The sequence below is a fragment of the Pygocentrus nattereri genome, chromosome 2 (assembly GCF_015220715.1).
Source record: "Pygocentrus nattereri isolate fPygNat1 chromosome 2, fPygNat1.pri, whole genome shotgun sequence".
Lineage (NCBI taxonomy): Eukaryota > Metazoa > Chordata > Actinopteri > Characiformes > Serrasalmidae > Pygocentrus > Pygocentrus nattereri.
The window spans coordinates 9458138-9485441 of record NC_051212.1 but is presented as its reverse complement, the minus strand read 5'-3'; the positions used below and the strand labels follow the sequence as shown (position 1 = coordinate 9485441).

Below are 27304 nucleotides of genomic sequence, written 5' to 3'. Positions count from 1 at the left end.
GTCAAGTTGTCAGCATCAAGATTTGACCACTTTTGCAATACGATGAATTATGGGTTGTTTTTATTGTTCTACAACTTTCTTGTCATTTTAGAATCGTACACAGCTCTGTTCATCATTCTGGATGCATATAATACTTCTAAATATGTTTTATAGCCTCCTAATGTCCTCGTAATGTTTTGGAACTGGTGAGTTGTTCCAGGACTAGTGCATTACAATCATTATCAGCAAACAAACCGGATTCAAGAGCACTGACAACAATAGTGTATGTCTCTACAGTCTACAGCGTTTTTCATAGGTACGTAATACATAACTGGTTCAAGAAAATCAACCGAATTAAGACACTCATTCCTCCTGTTTTTAAAAGCGCATGAAGTATTCTTGCATGTTTGGACTTCACATGGTGGTACCAGGCATATTTCTTCTGTTTTCAGGGCACAGCGCTGTCTGCTGGCAGGTGGAGAATGTTAGCCCTAAGGCTACTTCTGTTCCTATCCTGGAAATTCCAGCCTCTCGCTCCTGCCTCTCCTCTCAACCAGCCAGTCAGGCTCCACCATCTAAATCCCATCATTAGACAGAAAATGAGTCAAGGTTTGTTTCACTAAATGTGTAACTCATAACTCATAACTCCTTCAAGCTTGAGCTTGAAAACCACCTCCAAGAAATGATCGTCAAGCTTCGTTCAGACACTCTTATCTGATTTTTTTCTGTTTTTATTTGTCAGATTATGTTCTTGAAGTCTAAACAGCAAATCTGACTAGACCTGTCACACTGTGATCTGAAGCAGACCATACTGATGAAATGATTTCAGCCAGTGATCATATACTGGCATTACACCTGAGTCCAATCAGATACAGACTCAGAGCAGGTCTGAGTATTTCACCTGTCATCTAAGGCCCAATCCCATTTCACCCCTACCACTTAGCCCACTTGTGTTTTCATGCCTGAATGTAGGGTGTCCCGATTGTTGTTGAGATAGAGGGATAGGGTTCAACATTCTGGTGCCTCAGACGTCAGAAATGCTGCACCATTTAAAGTGGAACTGGAAAATCTGAACAAGAAGTTGGTGAATACCTGATTCAGCTTCATATCACTGAAGAATTAGGGGTGGGAGATAATAGATAATAATCTTATCCCCCCTCATTGAAGGCGTAGGATTCCCTAAATGTAACTAAAGCCCAGGAGTGAGGAGTTGAACTCTGCTGTCACTCAGCTAGTAGCTTTTAATGAAGTCATGACTTTTTTATTTAAGTGATACTTTTTTTAATCCCACAAATGGGGAAATTCCACCTCCGCATTTAACCCATCCGTGAAGTGAAACACCACATACACACTAGGGGGCAGTGAGCACACTTGCCCGGACCGGAGAGCAGCCCAATCCACGGCGCCCGGGGAGCAATTGGGGGTTAGGTGTCTTGCTCAAGGACGCCTCAGTCATGGACTGTCGGCACTGGGGATCGAACCGGCAACCTTCCGGTTACAGGGCCAGTTCCCTAACCTCCACGACTGCCCCCCAAGACTGAGTAGCCGACGAGCTGGAGTCGAGTGATTAGTAAGAACAATGAGTTATTACTTTTAACTCTATCCCGTTGTAACTCAGTTCCACGGGGCAGATGACCTTTGAAAACAAGGTGTAGGGTTAAAAATAAGAAATGGGATTGGGCCAAAGTGTCTTGACTGTCTATGTGAAGACCCTGATAGTAAGATCAGCATAGATCATTAGAGCCTTTAGAGGTCAGGTATGCAAGGCTGCACCCCAGCTTGTTGGGTTAAGGTGGGTGTTTACTGTGTGTTATTGCGCTGGGCCATGAGTTTAGTTTGTGTGGGTTAAACGTCCAGCATGGAGTGACGTTGCATGTCTAGTGACCTTTCTTGCTATTCTGGCTGTGTTTCAGTGACCTTTTCTGCCTCCTTCAATAAAAAGAGCATTTCCTTAGCAGAAATGATGGCCTTTACCGGCCCTTCTCCACCAAGATGCCATAATATGTTATGCTTTGGATGCTGGTATGCTGCTCAACCAGTATGACCATGCTGGGTGACCAGCTAAACCAGCACTGGAGCAGCACAAACTAACTTAGACTTATGAGAAGTTAATAATTTGTATGAGAAGACATTTTTCTCTTAACCAACCAGCGCATCAATGTGCAGTCCCAGCTTGACTCACATGAGAAAGCAGTTTTCTCTTTATCAGAAAAAGCTAATTAATTTTTCATTCACATTAAAGGCATTTCTCTTAACTAAATAGCTAAATAGCACAGTCTAGACATAGTCTTGATTCTCAGGCTGAGTCTTTAATCAAGCAAGAAAGCATTTCTATCTTAACTGCTAAAATACACAGTCCAGGCTCAGCGCTGACTACTGAAGAAAGCATTTTACTCTTAGCAAGAACTACTGCTAAAATAGGCAGCCTCCACTCGGTCTGCATTCAAATGAGAAAGAAGGTCTCTCTGAGCTAACGTTAGCATTACGTGTGCTGTTTTAACTCAGTCTTCACTAGCGCTTCTGCTAAAAACAGTAGCCTTGACTCGATTTATATAAGAAAGAGTTTCTGTCTTAATTAGCGCTTCTGCTAAAAACAGTAGCCTTGACTCGATTTACATGAGAAAGAGTTTCTGTCTTAATTAGCGCTTCTGCTAAAAACAGTAGCCTTGACTCGATTTATATGAGAAAGAGTTTCTGTCTTAATTAGCGCTTCTGCTAAAAACAGCAGCCTTGACTCGATTTATATAAGAAAGAGTTTCTGTCTTAATTAGCGCTTCTGCTAAAAACAGTAGCCTTGACTCGATTTATATGAGAAAGAGTTTCTGTCTTAATTAGCGCTTCTGCTAAAAACAGTAGCCTTGACTCGATTTATATGAGAAAGAGTTTCTGTCTTAATTAGCGCTTCTGCTAAAAACAGTAGCCTTGACTCGATTTATATGAGAAAGAGTTTCTGTCTTAATAAGCGCTTCTGCTAAAAACAGTAGCCTTGACTCGATTTATATGAGAAAGAGTTTCTGTCTTAATTAGCGCTTCTGCTAAAAACGGCAGCCTTGACTCGATTTATATAAGAAAGAGTTTCTGTCTTAATTAGCGCTTCTGCTAAAAACAGTAGCCTTGACTCGATTTACATGAGAAAGAGTTTCTGTCTTAATTAGCGCTTCTGCTAAAAACAGTAGCCTTGACTCAATTTATATAAGAAAGCGTTTCTGTCTTAATTAGCGCTTCTGCTAAAAACAGTAGCCTTGACTTGATTTACATAAGAAAGAGTTTCTGTCTTAATTAGCGCTTCTGCTAAAAACAGCAGCCTTGACTCGATTTACATGAGAAAGAGTTTCTGTCTTAATTAGCGCTTCTGCTAAAAACAGTAGCCTTGACTCGATTTACATAAGAAAGAGTTTCTGTCTTAATTAGCGCTTCTGCTAAAAACAGCAGCCTTGACTCGATTTACATGAGAAAGAGTTTCTGTCTTAATTAGCGCTTCTGCTAAAAACAGTAGCCTTTACTCGATTTACATGAGAAAGCGTTTCTGTCTTAATTAGCGCTTCTGCTAAAAACAGTTGTCTTGCATCGATTTATATAAGAAAGCCTTTCTGTCTTAATTAGTGCTTTTGCTAAAAACAGTAGCCTTGACTCGATTTACACAAGAAAGAGTTTCTGTCTTAATTAGCGCTTCTGCTAAAAACAGTCATCTGGCCTCGATTTATATAAGAAAGTGTTTCTGTCTTAATTAGCGCTTCTGCTAAAAACAGTAGCCTTGACTCGATTTATATAAGAAAGTGTTTCTGTCTTAATTAGCGCTTCTGCTAAAAACAGTAGCCTTGACTCGATTTATATAAGAAAGTGTTTCTGTCTTAATTAGCGCTTCTGCTAAAAACAGTCGTCTTGCCTCGATTTATATAATAAAGCCTTTCTGTCTTAATTAGCGCTTCTGCTAAAAACAGTCGTCTTGCCTCGATTTATATAATAAAGCCTTTCTGTCTTAATTAGCGCTTCTGCTAAAAACAGTAGCCTTTACTCGATTTACATGAGAAAGCGTTTCTGTCTTAATTAGCGCTTCTGCTAAAAACAGTTGTCTTGCATCGATTTATATAAGAAAGCCTTTCTGTCTTAATTAGTGCTTTTGCTAAAAACAGTAGCCTTGACTCGATTTACACAAGAAAGAGTTTCTGTCTTAATTAGCGCTTCTGCTAAAAACAGTCATCTGGCCTCGATTTATATAAGAAAGTGTTTCTGTCTTAATTAGCGCTTCTGCTAAAAACAGTAGCCTTGACTCGATTTATATAAGAAAGTGTTTCTGTCTTAATTAGCGCTTCTGCTAAAAACAGTAGCCTTGACTCGATTTATATAAGAAAGTGTTTCTGTCTTAATTAGCGCTTCTGCTAAAAACAGTCGTCTTGCCTCGATTTATATAATAAAGCCTTTCTGTCTTAATTAGCGCTTCTGCTAAAAACAGTCGTCTTGCCTCGATTTATATAATAAAGCCTTTCTGTCTTAATTAGCGCTTCTGCTAAAAACAGTAGCCTTTACTCGATTTACATGAGAAAGCGTTTCTGTCTTAATTAGCGCTTCTGCTAAAAACAGCAGCCTTGACTCGATTTACATGAGAAAGAGTTTCTGTCTTAATTAGCGCTTCTGCTAAAAACAGCAGCCTTGACTCGATTTACATGAGAAAGAGTTTCTGTCTTAATTAGCGCTTCTGCTAAAAACAGTCGTCTTGCCTCGATTTATATAATAAAGCCTTTCTGTCTTAATTAGCGCTTCTGCTAAAAACAGTCGTCTTGCATCGATTTATATAAGAAAGCCTTTCTGTCTTAATTAGCGCTTTTGCTAAAAACAGTAGCCTTGACTCGATTTACACGAGAAAGAGTTTCTGTCTTAATTAGCGCTTCTGCTAAAAACAGTCGTCTTGCCTCGATTTATATAAGAAAGCCTTTCTGTCTTAATTAGCGCTTCTGCTAAAAACAGTCATCTGGCCTCGATTTATATAAGAAAGTGTTTCTGTCTTAATTAGCACTTCTGCTAAAAACAGTAGCCTTGACTCGATTTATATAAGAAAGTGTTTCTGTCTTAATTAGCGCTTCTGCTAAAAACGGCAGCCTTGCCTCGATTTATATAAGAAAGCCTTTTTGTCTTAATTAGCGCTTCTGCTAAAAACAGTCGTCTTGCCTCGATTTATATAATAAAGCGTTTCTGTCTTAATTAGCGCTTCTGCTAAAAACAGTCGTCTTGCATCGATTTATATAAGAAAGCCTTTCTGTCTTAATTAGTGCTTTTGCTAAAAACGGTAACCTTGACTCGATTTACATGAGAAAGAGTTTCTGTCTTAATTAGCGCTTCTGCTAAAAACAGTCATCTGGCCTCGATTTATATAAGAAAGTGTTTCTGTCTTAATTAGCGCTTCTGCTAAAAACAGTCGTCTTGCCTCGATTTATATAAGAAAGCCTTTTTGTCTTACTTGGCGCTTCTGCTAAAAACAGTCGTCTTGCCTCGATTTATATAATAAAGCGTTTCTGTCTTAATTAGCGCTTCTGCTAAAAACAGTCGTCTTGCATCAATTTATATAAGAAAGCCTTTCTGTCTTAATTAGTGCTTTTGCTAAAAACGGTAACCTTGACTCGATTTACATGAGAAAGAGTTTCTGTCTTAATTAGCGCTTCTGCTAAAAACAGTAGCCTTGACTCGATTTATATAAGAAAGTGTTTCTGTCTTAATTAGCGCTTCTGCTAAAAACAGCAGCCTTGCCTCGATTTATATAAGAAAGCCTTTCTGTCTTAATTAGCGCTTCTGCTAAAAACAGTCGTCTTGCCTCGATTTATATAAGAAAGCGTCTCTGTCTTAATTAGCGCTTCTGCTAAAAACAGTAGCCTTGACTCGATTTATATAAGAAAGCGTTTCTGTCTTAATTAGCGCTTCTGCTAAAAACAGTCGTCTTGCATCGATTTATATAAGAAAGCCTTTCTGTCTTAATTAGTGCTTTTGCTAAAAACGGTAACCTTGACTCGATTTACATGAGAAAGAGTTTCTGTCTTAATTAGCGCTTCTGCTAAAAACAGTCATCTGGCCTCGATTTATATAAGAAAGTGTTTCTGTCTTAATTAGCGCTTCTGCTAAAAACAGTCGTCTTGCCTCGATTTATATAAGAAAGCCTTTTTGTCTTACTTGGCGCTTCTGCTAAAAACAGTCGTCTTGCCTCGATTTATATAATAAAGCGTTTCTGTCTTAATTAGCGCTTCTGCTAAAAACAGTCGTCTTGCATCAATTTATATAAGAAAGCCTTTCTGTCTTAATTAGTGCTTTTGCTAAAAACGGTAACCTTGACTCGATTTACATGAGAAAGAGTTTCTGTCTTAATTAGCGCTTCTGCTAAAAACAGTAGCCTTGACTCGATTTATATAAGAAAGTGTTTCTGTCTTAATTAGCGCTTCTGCTAAAAACAGCAGCCTTGCCTCGATTTATATAAGAAAGCCTTTCTGTCTTAATTAGCGCTTCTGCTAAAAACAGTCGTCTTGCCTCGATTTATATAAGAAAGCGTCTCTGTCTTAGTTAGCGCTTCTGCTAAAAACAGTAGCCTTGACTCGATTTATATAAGAAAGCGTTTCTGTCTTAATTAGCGCTTCTGCTAAAAACAGTAGCCTTGACTCGATTTATATAAGAAAGCGTTTCTGTCTTAATTAGCGCTTCTGCTAAAAACAGCAGTCTTGACTCGATTTATATAAGAAAGCGTTTCTGTCTTAATTAGCGCTTCTGCTAAAAACAGCAGTCTTGACTCGATTTATATAAGAAAGAGTTTCTGTCTTAATTAGCGCTTCTGCTAAAAATAGCAGTCTTGACTTATTTAAGAAAGCGTTTATATCTTCACTCCCTCTTGTCCTCTAAACAGAAAGACCTCCTCACTTGAGCTCATTTCATGTAGTGTTACAGTGTGTACCTCCTAGCTAATATCTAGGACTGCTGCCACCACCTTCCTTCAGAATCAGCCCTGTCCTCACACTCGCTGGAGAGACAGGCTCAAACGTCCAGAGAAAGTGTGCAAAGGGCTAAAGATGAAAGCACATTTCCACCCCTGGAAGCCTGAAAAGTGTGGGGTTTGAGATTAAGCATAACTCGCTGTGGCGTTTGTGTATGGACAATCCGATTAGAATATCCACCGTCTCCGACTGTCCGAGAACCAGAACATTCCTCAGATTCCACAGCAAAGTTAGCTTTAAGGTGCATACCTGCATCCCTGGGAGAATCCCACAATGCCTTGCACCTACTCAGCTGTTTAAACAGTCAGTATTCAAAGCATTCATTTTGTAAACATTCAGGATAATGCTACCTGATAATCAGTTGACCAGCACAGCGTGCCAACACAAAAGAATCGTTTTGCTTTTGATCAATATCACTGACCCCCTGCTTAAAAGTTCCCACCAGCTTCTCTTCTCCCTCCCTCTTTGTCTTCTCGTCTTTGTCTCTTGTCTTCTCTCTTGCCCTCTAAAGGTCTTGGGCGTACAGTAGAATCTGTGTCCCAGTGCTTCAAAAGAATTCCCAGGACATTTTCTCCCCACTGTCTTCAAATCTCTTCTTTACACCCCCAGGGGATTAGATATGACCCCTCGCTCTGAATTTGATCCAAGCAACAAAGCGCCTGGATAATGGTTCTAATGTGTCTACTCATCTTAGGGGAAAGGGACACTGACTGGACTGCAATTTGCTAATTTGGTTCAGTACATTGGAAAGTTCTTTTTTTTCTGAATGAAATGAATCCCAATACTGAATCAAGACGATTCCTACAACCATCTAAACCTCTACTGATGATAAGTAGGTTCAAAGGGTTGTTTGTGTGATACCATAAAAGAACCACTTTTGGTTGCTCAGACAAAATTTCATTAGATTATTCTATTGTAAATGACATGTGTGAGTGTTAAGAACCTTATTTATTTATTTGTTTGTTTGTTTGTTTATGTGTGTGTTTATTTTTTAAAGTTTAAAGAACCACCACACAATGTAAAGGTTCTGGGAAGAACCCTAAAGCTCTAGGTACAGATCCTTTACGCTCTGTGAAGGTCCACCCACAGATCTCTTTTTAAAACATGGTTCTTTTGGGCAGTGGGTCTCAAACTGGTCCTTAGCGCATCCCAGATGGCCAACATTATTGCTCAAACCTAACTTGCAACATAGATATTGAGCAGAGCCATGGTTTTAGAGATGTACCTTCTGGCAGAGTCCAGTTCTAAACATAACCTGCCTCACCACCTCCAACTAATTACGTTCTTTAGAAGTTCTTGATTGATGGGATCAGATGGGGGCAGCATGTTAGCTGCAGGATAGTACTAAACTCTGCAGGAAAGTATCTTCAGGAGGAGGGTTGGTGACCACTGGTATAGTGGAAAAATCTTGCTGGGGCCTTTGGGACCGCATTGTGAACCATGGTTTTAATGCACCAGGAAAGTGGTCTTCTAGAGGGGTTTTCAACCTGTTGGCCGTGGCCCAACAGTGGGCAATGGTGGTACTGCTAGGGTGTTGTCGTGATTTTTTAAGCCACAAAACTTCTTTACAATGTTTAGACATTTAATCAAACCAGTCTTTTCAAACATAACAAACATAATACTGAACTACGTAGGCTGATTTCAGTCATTGGTCTGGCAAAATGCAGGAGCAACACAGTTATCCAGATATGTCAATGTAAAAGGTTCTTCATCTATCCAAGGATCAATAACTAAAGAAATTCTAGGATTTTTATTTCCTATTTGTGGAAATTACCCCACCTTTATTACTGCGTCTTGTTTGCTGGTTTAATCTTTTTGCGCCCCATAAAATCTATCGGGATCGATTGTCTGGTCCATGGGTTGCAAAAGCTTGAGAACTCCTATTCTACAGCACCCCTCAAAGAACACCTTTATTTAAGAATGTAATGCAATATTATTCCTTAGCTGTTTTTCCATCAAGTGAACACCTGTTGAGAATAAGGAGGCCACGTGTTGGACGAAAGACGAGAGATTAAAGATTACCCTCCATACAAGCTGATAAGATGTTTTCCTGCTCCAAATGTACCGTGCTGATCCAAGAAGTAGATACCTGAGTGAAGGCAAGTCTGAACACCTCCTAAACCCTTCCAAAATACCTGAGGTCCTGGCAGGAGCTCTGCATTTCCATTCTGCATTTCTTAGCAATGCTATTTGTCAGGCATAGCACAATGGTGTCAAACCTCATCTGTCAATCTGAATCCATGGCTAGAGTGTCCTTTTGCACGTCTCAGTGTCTTTATTCCATGTTCTGTCTTGCTTTTCAGCAAAGATTCCCATTTTTTTTAATGCTACCAAAGCCCCATTGCTTAATGAGAGACAAGCTGGTACAGTCTGAGGGGTTTTAAAGGTCAGTGACAAACAATAAAATGTGCTGTATGTATATTTGCCACTCTGTTGGTACAGAGTTAGTAATAAGATGGTCATAGAGCTAATTCGGCCTTTCCTGTTTGGGGATATATGTAGGTGTATTGTCCACTTCTAAACATCTTTTTTTTTCCATGTCCACTCTTTTTTTTGCATTAAATTCAAGGCTGTACCAAACCATGAAATTGTATGCAACAGGGATTGTACCTGTACCCAAACAAACAAAATACAATACTACATACAATACAGCACACAAATACATACTCAAATGAAATTTGCACATATTTACTAAGTGCTTAAGAATATATTTTGGAGTTCCAGTTCAAATTTTGATCCATTTGGGTAGACATTCCACCTTCACCACCAGAAGTACCATCACCAGAAAGAGGGAACCACACAGGACCTTTTTTCAGAAGCTGTCCTCCTGAATTTTGGCTTTTAAAACCCTATTCTTGCCAGGAAGAGGAGGGAAAAATTACCTGCATTCCTGTTTGAGGCAGCAGTCCCTCAAAATAATGACTTATAATTAACGGAAATCTAATAATTAATTAATGTCACTGAGTAGGTTGGAATTTCATCTCAATAACTATAATCCTTGACAAAATAAACTACACTTGAATGTAAGTAGTCAGTAGTTTAGAGATCCTAAATCAAGATTTTGAGAAAATGAGTCACTACTTCAAAATAGTAAGTCATTGTTTAGAGATACTAAAGTAGTATTTTGAGATACTAAGTCAAGATTGTGCTTCAAATGTCACTATTTTAAGATATTAAGTCAAAATGCAGAGCAAAGAAGTCATCATTTTATAAATCTAAATCAATATTTCTTGACACTAAGTCACTATTTCATGAAAATAAGTCTTTATTTCAGAATAATCAAGATTTTGAGGAAATAAGTCAATATGTTAATATACTAAGTCTCAAGCAGGGAAGGAGAACAAATTAACAGTCCATTTTTTTTGCTTGTACCTGGTGAAAACGGACCTCAATACTTTAAGGTTATGCTGTTATGTTCAAACAATTTCCTATTAATTTAAGAGACCAATGAAACATTTTGAGAAGTGAACCCAGAAGCCAAAATCTGATCAGACAGCTTTTGAAAAACTGCCCCAAAAGCTTTTCTCCATCTTACCTGGCTGTTGGCTTCTGTTGTTCTCATTGAGTCGGAGGGTCATGCTGTTATTGTTATGAGCTGCAGTCGCCGGTCCTCCATTTCTCTTGACTGAGCTTGTTCGTGTTGGGATTGGCACAAAGGTAGGATCCAGGTCCAGGATGAGCTGGTTGAGCTGGTCAATGGAGTTGTCAATGTCCACTGTGAGTGAGTTAAACTCCTCGTCATGACTTTTCTCACTGACTTGACTCAGAGATTCCTTCGGATTTGAAGTGCGACTATTACTGCCTGCCTTATCGTTGTTGGTCATTTTGGGCAGAGTCTCCTGCTTGTCCCCATGAAAGCTTTCTTCCACTCCACCCTCCTCAGGCAAGTAGGAGTAATGGGGGGCTGCTACCATTTGCTGTTGGCGGACCCAGGTCTGGGTGGAGTAGCTTCCCTGCCGAAACTGCAGAACCTTGGAACCTAAGATGGGGGTGGTGGTGACTGGAAGAGACACGGTCCTCTTGGCAAGGCAACTCCTCCGTGCTTCGGCACAGGCTCGCTCATATTCTTCCATGGTTGCTGGGACATGATGTGGCGCATCTTCACCTCCACCAGGGCTGCAGAAACCATCAGACAGGAGTGAGTTTTGGCTGCTCTTGTGATATGAGGAAGAAAGAGTGCCCAGACTGTCCACACTGCGCAAGTCGTGGCCTGACATCATAACTTCATCGTCCAGGATGTCAGTCTCACGATCTTTGGGCCTGATGTTTCCATTCGCGTGCACCGTCTGGTGGTGGAGCGCTCCCTGAGAGGTCGAGCTTGGCTCCATGCAGTCTTCCGTTTGTGGCTCATCTAGCCCGAAGCCACTCAGCAGACGATTCAGCTCAACTTTTTCCTGCTGGCTCGGCCCTGCAGACCTGCCGCCAGACACAGGGCCACGCTCTGTCCACAGGGAGGTGCTGGAAAGGCCTGAGTCACTGCTGGCTGAAAGGCCGTGGTCACTGTGCTCAGGACTGGAAGTGACGGAGGTGGTGCGAGTGGGTCTGCCAAGGGTGACGCTGCCGCCCTGGCTACGTTTAGGGGAGAATTTGTCCAGGGTTGAAACCTGGGGCTGCAAGGATGGAGCTGAGGGAGAGAAGAGATGGAGTGCTTCAAGAGGTCAGTTGGATCACACATAGTTAGAGACAGATAAAACAGAGGAAACCTTTCACTGATGTACAATGGTGGGATACATTAACAGGATGTTCTTGGTGACATTAGAGCTGGTTTAACGTTAGCATGGCCACTTCCTCCATCGCCCATTATGTCATAATATGAAATGCTACTGGTCACCATGAGCGAGACCTCAGTGAATGGTTGTGAATGGAGCTAGATGGCTCCAAACAAAAGCCAGGGTTGGTTCCCTCAGGGGAACATCTCAGTACCTTTAGTCAGGGAACATAACTGTACCATAACTCTTTGAAATTATATTGTCTAAGTTGTCCTGACTCCACACACCCTGTCTCGTCTCCAGGCTTTTATTTTAATGATCTGTTTTAAAACATTTGGCTATGAAAAGGTACAAATACGAATTTTCTACTAAGAAAAACTTATAAGGTACACAATTGGACCTTAAAACCACTGAACCTGCACAGGGCCTTTATTTCTAACAGTGTAGGAGCCCATTAATTTTGGACTCGCTCAGCTCAGGAGTACTTTCTAATGTTTGACAAACACAGACAACATTACTGAGTGGCAGTTCTCCTCACAACACATTCTCTGAAGATATCCTCCACACATACTGAAGACCAGAGATACAGATGTCAACGTGCAATACAGATGTCAGCTTCCTTTGCAACCTTACAGGAATAGGCACACGCTTCACTTACTTTTTCTTGTGCAAACAGTCAAAACCGAAGCCAAAATTGCACAATCAGAACTTTAGTAAAATACATTTTATGGTCATGTACTGGATGCGTTCAACTTTTCCAGCTGCAGATAACCCCACCACCATATTTGGGTTCTACTCAAGCCACTGATTAAGAGGTACTCTGCATTCATATGGCTGCATATTTCATCAATTTTTAGGGTACACTTGATTCAAAGGATCCCACAGAGGGAGCATTTATAAACCAGTACTGGAGTATTTCTGAACGGCTTGCGCCGTCGATTTCAAGATGCCAACCTGTTTTATGAAGTAAATCGCATTGTATTTATAGGGGTTTTAAACTAAAGTGACAGACATTTGTTCCATTTATCACACGGTTATGAAGCATCTTTCCCATATAAGGGAACTTACAAGGCTGAGACCTGATTAAGAGCAGCATGTGTCATTTCTATATATTTCTACTGGAGTTTAAAGTACAGAAATACAGTTTCTATTAAAGAGACCTGTGTGGCTGTGAACAGCTGACTCAATAGAACTTCATACAACACAATGTAATAGACCTCTTTAATCGCACTTTTACTTCACATGCACATTTGACAGTTAGTAATTTTATATTTTTGTACACTTGCACAGGTAATATTTCACCAGGAATATGTGTATCCATGCATATGGGAACCCTGTTCTTCATTGGTCAAGACCCCCATGGACCCTCACAGAGCAGGTACTATTTGGGTGGTGGATCATTCTCAGCACAGCAGTAACACTGACGTCGTGGTGGTGTGTTAGTGTGTGTTGCGCTGGTCTGAGTGGATCAGACACAGCAGTGCTGCTGGAGTTTTTAAACTCCTCAGTGTCGCTGCTGAACTGAGAACAGTCCACCAACCAAAAATATCCAGCCAACAGCGTCCAGTGGGCAGCGTCCTGTGACCACTGATGAAGGACGAAAGGATGACCAACACAAACTTCAGCAGCAGATGAGCTGTCGTCTCTGACTTTACATCTACAAGGTGGACTGACAAGGTAGGAGTGTCTAATAGAGTGGACAGTGAGTGGACACAGTGTTTAAAAACTCCAGCAGCACTGCTGTGTCTGATCCACTCGTACCAGCACAGCACACACTAACACACCACTACCATGTCAGTTTTGCTGCAGTGCTGAGACTGATCCACCACCTAAATAGTACCTGCTTTATGAGAGTCCATGGGGGTCCTGACCATAGAAGAACAGGGTAAAATCGGGTAACAAAGTATCAGAGAAACAGATGGACTACAGTCTGTAACTGTAGATCTACAAAGTGCAGCTATACAGTAAGTGGAGCTGATAAAATGGACAATCAATGTAGAAACAATGTCATAATGTTATGCCTGATCGGTGTACAAGCTCCATTACTTGGCAATAATGCTTCATAACAGTATAAAGAGATGAAGAAACACAAGTCCATCACTTTAGTTCAAGTGCCCCCCCCTGATGACCATGCAAGGTCATTTACCTCAAAAAACATCTCATATCATCTTGCGATAACCAGTGGAAGCTGTTTATGAATACCATATTTGTTGCATGTTACAAAGTCTCTTCGTACGGTTTATGAGATAGAAAAGGATTGTTTATATTGCCAATCAAGGGATAACGTATCTTTTTTTAAAGTCAAGCCTTCTGTGCAAAGACATGATAACGATGACCTGACCAACCTGCTATCAGTTCGTCCCGAGGTTCTATGCTTTTTGGAAGCTGCATTACACTTTCACAGAATTGCACCAAAGGTAATTTAATGCATTCAGTGTCAAACAACAACCCACAACTAACAATGACTTCAGTGCACAGATTAAATCTTGGCAACTGAAATAGAAATGAAACATACTATTTCTCATTTTTAAGATAATTGTCACTGTTGTCGGAAGAAAACCTCGTATCACCAAAATGGTAACTTTACAGGAGAAGGAAAAAACCTTCTCTACTTTCAATGTGTCAATGGATTCGGAATTTTTTCCAAGTCATTTTGGATCATTTCTTTTAATCCATTTATCGGGAAATTGACATATATCGTAAAGGGTAATGGGTTTTTTCAAATTATGTCAAAAACTGAAAAACGTCAAAAGAGGAGATACAAGGTTTTTCTCCGACGACAGCGTCTGGATAGATTCTCTCATTCCAAAGGCAGACACTGTTGCTTGTATCAAGCATTATTTCCTTGAAATAAGCTTAATGATCCACATTATGTCCTAAAATAAGCACAATTATCATGCAATGGAGTAAACAATTGCATTAAAAGCAACAAAAGCACATTAAACATGTAAACACTTCTGGAAATAGGTTGAATAACCTCAATATTCTAACAGTAATCTCATAATGAGAAATGTTGCATATATTGACTGGATTTGAGATGTTTCCCCCAGCTAAAATATCATTTTTTGCAATGGTTAGTGTAAGTTCATGTACTCTCAGACCAGCTTTGCTGCTCTTAAAGTCTAAATGCAAGCAGTTAGTTAATCAAAGACCACAGCTTGTCCACAGTTTGACCTGAGCATTCCACAAAGTCAGATGATTTACAGCCGAGTTCCCCTGACCCTCTAACATCTCAAATCTTTCTCAGACCTCAGTAGCCACAGAAAACATCAACAAAGTCAAGAGACACTATCAGCAAAACACTGGCCTACGGAGAGGCTGGCTACTGTGAAAGAGTCTGGATACATTACCCTTGGTGGTCCAGCCATTCAACCGGTGGGACAGAAGCATTTCTGAGAGCCCGTGTGCTGCTGGCCGACGTGAAGAAAGCCCGGATGAAGAGCCAGACACACTGCATGGAGCTCCAAATACCAGACACGCATGATAAAGGCCGCCTGTTCACACTCTTGCTCATTCACACATTCACCCCCCCACCCCCAGACATATATACATGCATTCGTCTGCCAGTCTTGAACAAAAGCTCAGATCAAACTGCTCTGCCTTTCTCCACAAGCATTTGCACTGATCTCTCTCTCTTCCCCTTTCTTTTTCATACCCCCTCCTTCATTCCTTATTCTCCCCACCCAGCCCCCCCCCTCGTTTCTTACCTCCTTCAGCTCAGCTCATAAGCTGCAGCTCATATGAAAGTCAGATAACTGTGTTCCTCTAATCTCTGAGCAGATGAAAAAGCAGGAATCGGAGACACAGAGCAGGTCATTCAGTTTGGTCTCCACAGGTAAAGCTCTGTGCTGAGCTGCGAACAGCCTGGCCCTTGTCTTTTTTTTTTTCCTGCTTTAACTCTGCACAAGGACAGGGGGCATGGGAGGTTGCCAAATATGGAGAGAGGAATGTAAACATGGGGGCGGAGCTTACATGGAGGGGTGGGAACTGCAAAAAAGTGACATGCAATACCTCTACAGTCTAAGGAAAAAGGTAACTCGATGAAAGAGAGAGGGGATCCCGGATTCCCAAATTCCTGGATAATCAAACCATTAAGACGTAAAACAAAGATATTCTGAGTGGTTAAATGCGAGATTCTCCATTCTAGTGGAACTAAGCCGAGTCAGAATTGTTCACAGTAGTTATCGGAACCTCTAAACGCCTCTAAAAGCTCCGTCAATGAAAGTTACTACACATGATGGATGTGAACTCCATTAAACATGTATTTTTCATGGTGGTGGAGAGGTGCATGCAGGGCATTCTAAGGCAAAATATTTCCCCAATAAATCATTTCTTTCAGATTTTACCATCATCCACACATAAAACCACACAAAAAAGCCCAATGCCTGAAAAGCCTCCTCACAGAAAGTTGTCACATAAGACGTAATGCAATGTTTGAGACCTGAGATAATGCACTTTTATTCATTTATGGTGGAGGGATACATGTACAGGTACTATGAGACAAAATAGTCCCCAAAGAAAAATAGCTCTTTTAGCATTTCTCACTATTTTACCACTACATGTAAAATTCAGAAGGCATGTGTAGGTTCACTGGTAGTTTTGGATAATAAGATAAGATGAGATAAGATAATCCTTTATTAGTCCCACAGCGGGGAGATTCACAGTATTACAGCAGCAGCAGAGTAATAGAAGTAAGGCACTCAGTAATAGAAACAGTATAAACATTATAAACATTATAAATAATAAAAATTTAAGTGAAATCTCTAGACTATTTACAGGAAAATGAGAATAAGAATAAAATAAGAGTTGCCTAAGATCTGTACTGCACTTAAGAACATATTGCACAATGAAAAATATTTGCATTCTGAATTTGTGTATATAAATAAATAAAATGGCTGTATTTATGTTGTGGACCCCTGGTTCCTATCACCATCATGGTCAGTAAGCCAGTAAGGGTGTTCACAATGAGCCATTTCACACTGAACCACTCAGAAATAATTGGTTCATATCTCGTCCACTGAATTATGCTGAAATTAAGAAAACAACTTTAAGATAAGTATCTCTTCTCTTATCTACTATCTTCTGATATCAGCCCAATGTCAGACATCAGGGCAGTGTGATCTCTACTGGAAATAGAAAAATGATGAGTGACATGGTAAGTTCAGGAAGAAAGAAATGGGACAGATCCAGGAGAGTGTGGAGAGAGGACTGATTTCATCCATCCATCCATCCATCCATCCATCCATCCATCCATCCATCCATCCATCCACAGATGAAAACAACATTCCTTTCTACAACTAAACAGCTCACACAGTGAGCGGCGCTTTTTAATTAGAGCCGCAGTGCCTTCTAGTTGGGTTCCTTTCATACGCATCTCAGCCCTCGGCTCCAGCATTACCAAATTACACTCCTGCTGCTGTCAACACACAGAACACTGTTATGGGACCAGATGTGTTCCGACCCTAAATTGCCAGGTTTAGGGATCGTCTCAGCCATTTTTGACCTGATAAATATGGGCAGGAGTTTTCAGCCAACCCAGTCGCCACCATACGCTCAGCCTTAATTTACTCCATTTAACAAACAATCAATAAAAATAACACGAAGTAAACAAATAAATACTTCCACCACCACTAGTCCTACCTCTATTACTCATAACACATTAGTGCTGCTAGGAACACTCATGCCCAATCAATCAAACTGTTGAAGTAAAATAAATTAATTGCCATAATCTGATTTGAAGAGTTTCGCACGTGGCCCTGATGTCACGGATGCTAATAGTGTAAGGCAGGCTTATCTATTCAGTGTAAACTGACGGCTTAGTTGAAAGCAAAATCCTTTGAGTTTCACACCTTGACATTGCATGCTCATGTCTAGGCATAGAACAGGTTTATAACCTTACTAGGTTTGTTCTGTGAATTTACAGCAGGGTGCAAAAGTTTGTGCACCCTGGCCAAGTGAAGTGGAAAGAAGAAATGCAGTTTTTTTTTTTTTTTTTATGTGAATGTTGTTAAATCTCAGAACACAATTACCTCATCATGCCTTAAAGGATTTGTTCGGACTAGTTAGGCAGGTCAAGAATCGGCCATACGAATTGTCTGCTGAATTCCAGCTGAATTATCAGCATTCCAGCTGAATTCCACAGAGTAATAAATTCTTTGACTCTTCAAACCTTGGGCTACAGCTCAACAACCATGGGCTACTCTGAGGAGCTGACGGAGGATCTAAAAATCGATGCCTACAAATCAGGGAAGGCCGAGAAAATGACCAGATAGACCTGCTCATATGCTGGCCACAAAGGCAAAGCAAAACCCCCATATCACAGCAAAGGATACGCAGGAAGGTTTCGCTGACACAAGACTGGTGGTGCGCTGTTGTACTGTGCAGTGCTGCCTGCACTAACATGATCTGCTTAGAGGAGGCATTAGAAGGAAACCTTGCCAATTCAAAACAAATCAAAAGACATTTATTGTCTCATCACATTTACACAGGTGCAAGCTGAGTGAAAATCTTAGGTGCTTAGCCCCCTTGGAGAATTCAAATCCTATACACACACACACATGTATAGGAACCTATCCCAGCGGTCATCGGGCGGAAGGCAGGATACACCCTGGACAGGTCGCCAGTCTATATATACACACACCAACTCTAAACATGTGCACATATACACAATATACAGTTGTACAGTAATAAGTTATGAAATAAAACTCACTGAATTAAAAAAACTATGATATGTACTATGTTACACATTCAGTATGTGCAGTTAGTGAGTCTGAGGTAGGTAAATAAATGAGATGCAGGTACACAGGGGACAGAATATTCATATAGAAATCTTCCAGCTTATACAACCTCAACATCTGTAGTATGCAAAATAGCCTCCAGGCAAGTCAGAGGAACTTTGGAAACAAATGCTGTGGACTGAATAAATTCAATTTGAACTCTTTGACCACAATCAAACAGCCTTTGATGAAAATAGCATCTTGCAAACTGTCAAGCATATGAGTGAATCTGTTATGTTTTAGGACTATGTGGAAGCAAGTGGCACAAAACATATTGCACACGTAAATGGAGGATTAGATTCCACAAACTATCACCAAATTCTGCAAACAAATGTGACTCAGTCGCTCAAGGAAGTAAAGCTGAAAAAAGTCTGGCTTCTATAACAGGGCAATAATCCAAAACATACCTCAGAATCAAATGCAAGCTGGAGCTTGTGGAATGGTCCTCACTACCCTCAACCTCAACATCACTGAAAATTCATGGGTAGATTTCAAACATGCTGTGCATGTAAAGCAGCCCAAGAATAACAGAACTAGCGGTATTCTGCAAGGAAGAGTGGGTGAAATATTCTAAAACTAAAACAGAAAGACTCCTAGCTGGTTGCCAAATGTGTTTGCAAGGTATGATATCTGCCAAACAAGGGTTAATCTGTGCACTGACGAAAAAAACTTTACAACAAAAATGATGTGAGTAAACAGACTAAACATAATTCAAGTCTGTGGAGGTTTGTATTGGCTCTCGTGGCCCCTGTTAAATTTTTAAGTGAAGAGCGATAAAAAAAAATAAAATTCTTAATTTAACTTTATTTTTTACAGTCCTTCATTTCAGCACTTCACCAGTTACATACAAGGATAAAAATAATGTAAAAAGTATAACTGCATGCAGAACCAACAGAGATGAAAACGATTCTGAGTGGAGAGAGCTGAGTCTAGCACCCATCTACAGAACATGCATTTTATACTGTTTCTGAACTTCAAGCCCCAAAAGAACCAAAATGTTCTAGATCATCATCTAGACCATCGCTAAGTAAGACCACTAACAAAAACAGTAGCAAATACATGTAAAAGCAGGAGACAAATTTCCATGAACTGGAAAGTTTTGATTGCTGCTTATGTCTTTTCATGCGTTGTGGAGCAGAGATTGTGTGAGTCAGTGAGTGAGCGAGAGAGCGAGAGAGCGAGAGAGCGAGAGAGCAAGTATGTGGTTTTGTTGAATTTGACGGACAGCTGAAATTAGTTTGTATGGACTGTAATTATAATGCCAATCCCAGCCTCCATCCACAGCTTGCGGAAACATCTCCATTTGGAAAGCACATGGCTTCCCAGGAAAAGACATTCCAGACTAATCCCATACAACCCCTACACAAAAGATGTGAATGATGAAATGATTTCTGTTACATGGATTTTATTAGGCCCTCAAAGACCAGAGCTGGGCAAAATTCTTTGAAAAATTAGCGATGGCTGAAAACTGAAAATACGGTCTGAATGTTGTTAGGAACGTCTTCCATTTAGAAGTTACAAGAGATTTTAGACCACAACTACAGTATATCCTGATGAGACACATGGGAACAGCTTTGCGGTTTTAGCAGAGCTCAGTAACACTGAGATTAATGACTGATCATCACATTGATTTATCAGTCTACTCAGGCTTTAGCAGAGCTCAGTAACACTGAGATTAATGACTGATCATCACATTGATTTATCAGTCTACTCAGGCTTTAGCAGAGCTCAGTAACACTGAGATTAATGACTGATCATCACATTGATTTATCAGTCTACTCAGGCTTTAGCAGAGCTCAGTAACACTGAGATTAATAACTGATCACATTGATTTATCAGTCTACTCAGGCTTTAGCAGAGCTCAGTAACACTGAGATTAATAACTGATCATCACATTGATTTATCAGTCTACTCAGGCTTTAGCAGAGCTCAGTAACACTGAGATTAATAACTGATCATCACATTGATTTATCAGTCTACTCAGGCTTTAGCAGAGCTCAGTAACACTGAGATTAATAACTGATCAAATTGATTTATCAGTCTACTCAGGCTTTAGCAGAGCTCAGTAACGCTGAGATTAATAACTGATCACATTGATTTATCAGTCTACTCAGGCTTTAGCAGAGCTCAGTAACACTGAGATTAATAACTGATCATCACATTGATTTATCAGTCTACTCAGGCTTTAGCAGAGCTCAGTAACGCTGAGATTAATAACTGATCACAGTGATTTATCAGTCTACTCAGGCTTTAGCAGAGCTCAGTAACGCAGAGATTAATAACTGATCATCACATTGATTTATCAGTCTACTCAGGCTTTAGCAGAGCTCAGTAACACTGAGATTAATAACTGATCATCACATTGATTTATCAGTCTACTCAGGCTTTAGCAGAGCTCAGTAACACTGAGATTAATAACTGATCATCACATTGATTTATCAGTCTACTCAGGCTTTAGCAGAGCTCAGTAACACTGAGATTAATAACTGATCATCACATTGATTTATCAGTCTACTCAGGCTTTAGCAGAGCTCAGTAACACAGATTAATAACTGATCATCACATTGATTTATCAGTCTACTCAGGCTGTAGCAGAGCTCAGTAACACTGAGATTAATAACTGATCATCACATTGATTTATCAGTCTACTCAGGCTTTAGCAGAGCTCAGTAACACAGAGATTAATAACTGATCATCACATTGATTTATCAGTCTACTCAGGCTTTAGCAGAGCTCAGTAACGCTGAGATTAATAACTGATCACATTGATTTATCAGTCTACTCAGGCTTTAGCAGAGCTCAGTAACGCTGAGATTAATAACTGATCATCTCATTGATTTATCAGTCTACTCAGGCTTTAGCAGAGATCAGTAACACAGATTAATAACTGATCACATTGATTTATCAGTCTACTCAGGCTTTAGCAGAGCTCAGTAACACTGAGATTAATAACTGATCATCACATTGATTTATCAGTCTACTCAGGCTTTAGCAGAGCTCAGTATCACTGAGATTAATAACTGATCATCACATTGATTTATCAGTCTACTCAGGCTTTAGCAGAGCTCAGTAACGCTGAGATTAATAACTGATCACATTGATTTATCAGTCTACTCAGGCTTTAGCAGAGCTCAGTAACACTGAGATTAATGACTGATCATCACATTGATTTATCAGTCTACTCAGGCTTTAGCAGAGCTCAGTAACACTGAGATTAATAACTGATCATCACATTGATTTATCAGTCTACTCAGGCTTTAGCAGAGCTCAGTAACGCTGAGATTAATAACCGATCACATTGATTTATCAGTCTACTCAGGCTTTAGCAGAGCTCAGTATCACTGAGATTAATAACTGATCATCACATTGATTTATCAGTCTACTCAGGCTTTAGCAGAGCTCAGTAACACTGAGATTAATAACTGATCATCACATTGATTTATCAGTCTACTCAGGCTGATTTAAATAAATACTGTTTAAATAAATACCAAATATTGATGGTATTTATTTAAATGACTGCATTTTAATTTAATGAATGAGTATTCTCACAATATTATTAGAAGAAATATTAAAAACAAAGGTCCTGTGGATACTGCCTTTTCTACATGTGATCTGGATAGAACATGGATGTTTCAGTTCTGTAATCCTAATACTTGTATTCCATTACATCCCAAAACCTTCAAGGACCAAAAGATATTACAGATGTATTTTAACGAAAATCAAAATTGACATAATTCTTCTTCCTTTACCCAAGATGTGTTTGATCAGCCAAGACGTGTTCGGTGTCAAAAGTCTGGTTCTATTCTTTTTGCACTTTAGCCGTGAGCTTAATGTAGATAACGAACAGTGGAATCCTGTATCCCATGAATTAGCATCACGCAAACTGCATACCTCATCAAACTTGCCACAACCTGTGGGTTTACATAGAATCACATATATCAAACCAAATCAAATCAAATTCATTTGTGGCGCTTTTTACAACTCATGTTGTCACAAAGCAGCTTCCGAGAATTCCAGTAAAGACCAAGTTTTAACATGAAATGTTAAACCCCCCCCGGTGGCAAGGAGAACCTCCCTCAGAACTGAGGAAGAAACCTTGGGAGGAACCAGGCTCCCCAGTGGGGACCCATCCTCCTCTGGTCAAACTATCTACAGAGTGATTATACCACTAATATTAATAGCAGTGGTATTAGTAGTAGGAATAACTAGGAGTCTATGAGAACATCAGTGTAGGGTGGGCAGCTAGTCCAAGGCAGGTGGTGGTAGCTGGGGCGTGGGCAGCTGGTCTGAAGCAGGTAGCAGGAGAGCTCGACAAGCTGGCTTATGTGGTTTCTGCTAGTGGAAAACACTTATTATAAAAGGTACAGATAAAATTGAGGCAACAAGATGACTGGTGCTGCCATTTTCAGCTATGTGACGTAGCTTTATCCATTTTGCACAGCTTTCATTACTTGTTAGCTTCATATGCCTCCAGTGCAAAACTTCAGACACAAACACGTCTTGGTAAGTACGCTTGGAATAAACCCCCATGCACTACACGCCTCTTTGGCTAAACCGTTGGCAAGAAGGATAGAAGCAGACTGGAAACAGAGACACAGAAGGCTGATAGTAGAGACTTGCTGAATTCCTTCAGAGCTTTGAGCTGGCACTCTCAAACATAGTGTTTACGTGTGAAAACAACAGCTCAAAAACGCCACAGGCATGCTTCTCCATCAAAGAACCACACCAGAAGGCCCCAGCCCATGTTTGTTTTTTTGCTTTTTTATGAAACCCCCTGTTTTATTAAGGGTACCGCCCTGCTTTACAGCCAAACTGAAATTAGTTTCGCTTTCAGCATAGTCCATATTAAAAAAAAAAAAGCCCAAAGGGAGTGTGAGCCTCGGCCTGAGGGACGCCCGTGGCCCGTGTTCTGGAAGCCGCTCCGTATATATTTGCCTATTTTCAGCGGGTTGTGAATTCCGTGGTTAGCTAGTGAGGTTTGCCATAGCAGCCTCTGAAGGGAAAAAATACTCTGGAGTGTTGGGCTCCTGACCCCTGCGGTGGGGTGAGTGTGTGGGTGGGTTCATGTCTGGTCGGAGTGTATAGCATACAAGCCTGCACTGGAGAGAGAATGGATGACAAGAGCGAGAGAAACACTATGAGTTATGTGTGTTTTGTTTTTAAACAAACAAACAAAAAAAATCATTTCAGAAAAGTCGCATTTTTTTAAAAATACAACAAAAACAACACACCATCTCCAGGGAAGCGTATCCCTCCCTGTGGTGAACCAGAGCGCTTAACTTTATTGCTCTTCCCAGACCGGCATCCACTAGTTTATTCCAGCTAGCCCTGAACTAAGACTTTACTAGGACTTTTCCAGCTAACGCTGATCATCTAACACTGTACACCAGCTAAATCTTACTGTAGCTTACACTTTAGGCTAGCCGACACCGATGTAGCACTGTACTCCACCCTAAAAGGTGAAAAAGCATATCTCCTACCTTGTTTTATAAGAGGATAATAATGACATAACAATGCAGAGGTATATTAAACTCTATTGAGGCTGGCATTTCACATATTAGTCTAACTAACATTAATATTTACACCCATCAGTCACAACATCCTGACCACCTCCTTGTTTCTACGCTCACTGTCCATCTTATCAGCTCCACTTACTGTATAGCTGCACTCTATAGTTCTACAGTTACAGACTGTAGTCCATCTGTTTCTCTGATACTCTGTTACCCTGTTCTTCAGTGGTCAGGACCCCCATGGACCCTCACAGAGCAGGTACTGTTTGAGTGGTGGATCATTCTCAGCACTGCAGTAACACTGACATGTTGGTGGTGTGTTAGTGTGTGTTGCGCTGGTCTGAGTGGATCAGACACAGCAGTGCTGGAGTTTTTAAACACCTCAGTGTCTCTGCTGGACTGAGAAAAGTCCACCAACCAAAAATATCCAGCCAACAGCGTCCTGTGACCACTGATGAAGGACTAGAGGACGGCCAACACAAACTGTGCAGCAGCAGATGAGCTGTCGTCTCTGACTTTACATCTACAAGGTGGACCGACCAGGTAGGAGTGTCTAATAGAGTGGACAGTGAGTGGACACAGTGTTTAAAAACTCTAGCAGCACTGCTGTGTCTGATCCACTCAGACCAGCACAACACACACCACCACCACATCAGTGTTACTGTGGTGCTGAGAATGACCCACCACCCAAATAGTACCTGCTCTGTGAGGGTCCATGGGGGTCCTGACCACTGAAGAACAGGGTAACAGAGTATCAGAGAAACAGATGAACTACAGTCTGTAACTGTAGAACTACAGAGTGCAGCTATACAGTAAGTGGAGCTGATAAGATGGGCAGTGAGCGTAGAAACAAGGAGGTGGTCATGATGTTGTGCCTGATCGATGTACTTTAGCCAACAAATAACACTTTACTCCAACCATTATCTTGTACTCCAGCTCCTTGCCAGAAAAACCAGCTAAGACCTGGAAAGGTCGTCACCAGTGAAACCAGTTGTGTTGTGCTGTGTTTTGGATGCTGGCATGCTGGTCAGCAGCAATGGAAGTTAACATGCTGATGACGACCAAAACAAGCACATGCTGTGTTGTGGATGCTGCTACACCAGCACCAGACCAGAATAAACAAGAACAAACCACTTTAGCCCAGCATGGAAACTTCATTCCACCGGACACTTTGTTCCATCTATGCTGCGTTACACTCGGCTCTGCTCAGAGTTCCATCATTCCTGACCTCAAGTCAACATTAATTTATACCATGCTGTTTACAACAGATGTTGTTACAAAGGAGCTTTACAGAAAAATCTGGGTCCGAGCCCCCGTGTGTGTCGCCAGTGGCGAGAAAAAGACCAAACCACGGCTGGATTTTTTTTTGATGATGTCACAACCTGTACAACTAGTCTATGTTTTACCCTTGTCAAAGGGTTTTTTGTCCCTAAATGTCAAAGTAAATAGTTGGCTTCACAGCCCCATCCGCTACCTTCACCTCAAATAGCACACACAATGGATTTGGTGCAGGTTTTCAAACCAACTGAGCAGGAGAACACCTGACTCCACCTGTTCAATCAATCGATCAGTCTTTAAATGACTGATCCTGTGAGCTCCTGCTTTGCTGAAATGAAACCTGCAGCCCTCTGTAGATCAGATTGGACAGCAATGCTGGAGCTAATACTCACCTAACATTGACTTAGCCTAAAATTTGCAGCCCCCCTCAGTGTGGCCCGTAATCATTTGCTCAGCACCACTACGCACAATATCAGTGTCATCTATACGTTAATGCAGGTGCAGTATTATGTATTCAAATGTCCATATCTCACTGTCAAACACACACAAAGGAAGAAGGACATGAATTATATGCAAAAGCATCTGTTCTGACATATTTCATAAGCAGACAGCCATGAGCTATGAATGTGTAAGTACATTAAACTGAAACATGAGAAAGCAGTTCATAATTACAAATCCATGCTGTATCTCCTGGTAGCCATTGGCTGTCATCTCCATTTTAACAGCACTACGGGAAATGTAGGTTCCTGGAGAATGCTATTTTTCACCCAACACACATGGGACGCATTCCCACCATGTTAATGTCATCAAGTGGATCTCCCTTGGCGTAAACACGTAAGATTTATTGTAATAGCCCAGAGTTACGTTTTCCTGCATATATTCCCTAATGTACCTGCCAAGACTTGCTAAAGAAACAGCAACTCATTTCATCACAAATGGAGCATTTCTACCCATTTTCACCCCCAATCACTGGGAAATGCCTTCATGCCATGCCAAAACAATCTTGTGCCATGCAAAACAGCGCCAAGCTTTAGTAAAGTCGCTTTCCATACACAGTAGACTACTTCAGTTTTACATACAGTGGCACCAAAAAGTGTTCAAATGCATTAAGTTCACTGTGTTAGGAAACAAAATGCCAATCCAAGGCCATTCCAAGACCTCCCAAGTCTTTTTTGTCTTGGCAAAGTTGTTTTTCAAAAGGCAGTTGATTGTTGAGCTTCACTCACCAACTGTTCTTACGCAGAAATTTCTTCTTAAAACCCACTGACCCAGATTTTACAAAGACTTTACAATTTTACTGACATTTGGAGACTGTGGCCCTGTCTAAAAGACAGGAGGCTGAGCTGGAGGTGACGGAGATGAAGATGCTGAGATTTTCGTTGGGAGTGACAAGGATGGACAAGATTAGAAATGAGCAGATCAGAGGGACAGTGAAGGTGGAGCAGTTTGGAGATGAAGCCAGAGAGGCCAGGTTGAGATGGTTTGGACATGTGTTGAGGAGGAATATATTGTGGATATATTGGTCAAAGAATGTTGGAGCTGGAGCTGCCAGGTAGAAGGAGAAGAGGTAGACCTCAGAGACGGTTCATGGATGTAGTGAAGGTGGACATGGAGATGGTTGGTGTGAAAGTAGAGGAGGCAGTGGATAGGGCAAGTTGGAGGCAGATGATCCGCTGTGGCGACCCCTAAAGGGAGCAGCCGAAAGAAGAAGAAGACTACGGTAGTGTTTTCTTATTTGGGATGTGATCTCAGTTCAGTTTAGAACAGAATCTACACACTCAAGAGCACAAAGGTGCCAACAATTCTTCCCCAGAGCAATTCTAAAGAACAAATTCAAGAAGAAACTTAGGAAAAAATATTGGTGAATACGTTGATTTTGCAGACTTTACATTTACGGCATTTGGCTGACGCTCTTATCCAGAGCGACTTACAACTTGATCATTTTACACAGGTAGGCCAAGGTGGTGTTTGGAGTCTTGCCCAAGGACTCTTATTGGTATAGTGTAGGGTATTTGCCCAGGTGGGGATTAAACCCCAGTCTACAGTGTAGAAGGCAGAGGTGTTAACCACTACACTATCCAACC

At 40.8% G+C, this 27304-nt stretch overlaps 1 protein-coding gene across 1 annotated transcript in view; it reads right to left on the bottom strand.

Moving 5' to 3' along the window:
• Positions 1 to 27304, bottom strand: part of LOC108440938 (tensin-3) — a 113740-nt gene that overhangs the window by 25289 nt on the left and 61147 nt on the right. The window contains exon 13 of the mRNA XM_017720139.2: positions 10483 to 11571. Within this exon, the coding sequence (XP_017575628.1) occupies positions 10483 to 11571 (1089 nt within the window). The remainder of the gene's footprint in view (positions 1 to 10482; positions 11572 to 27304) is intronic.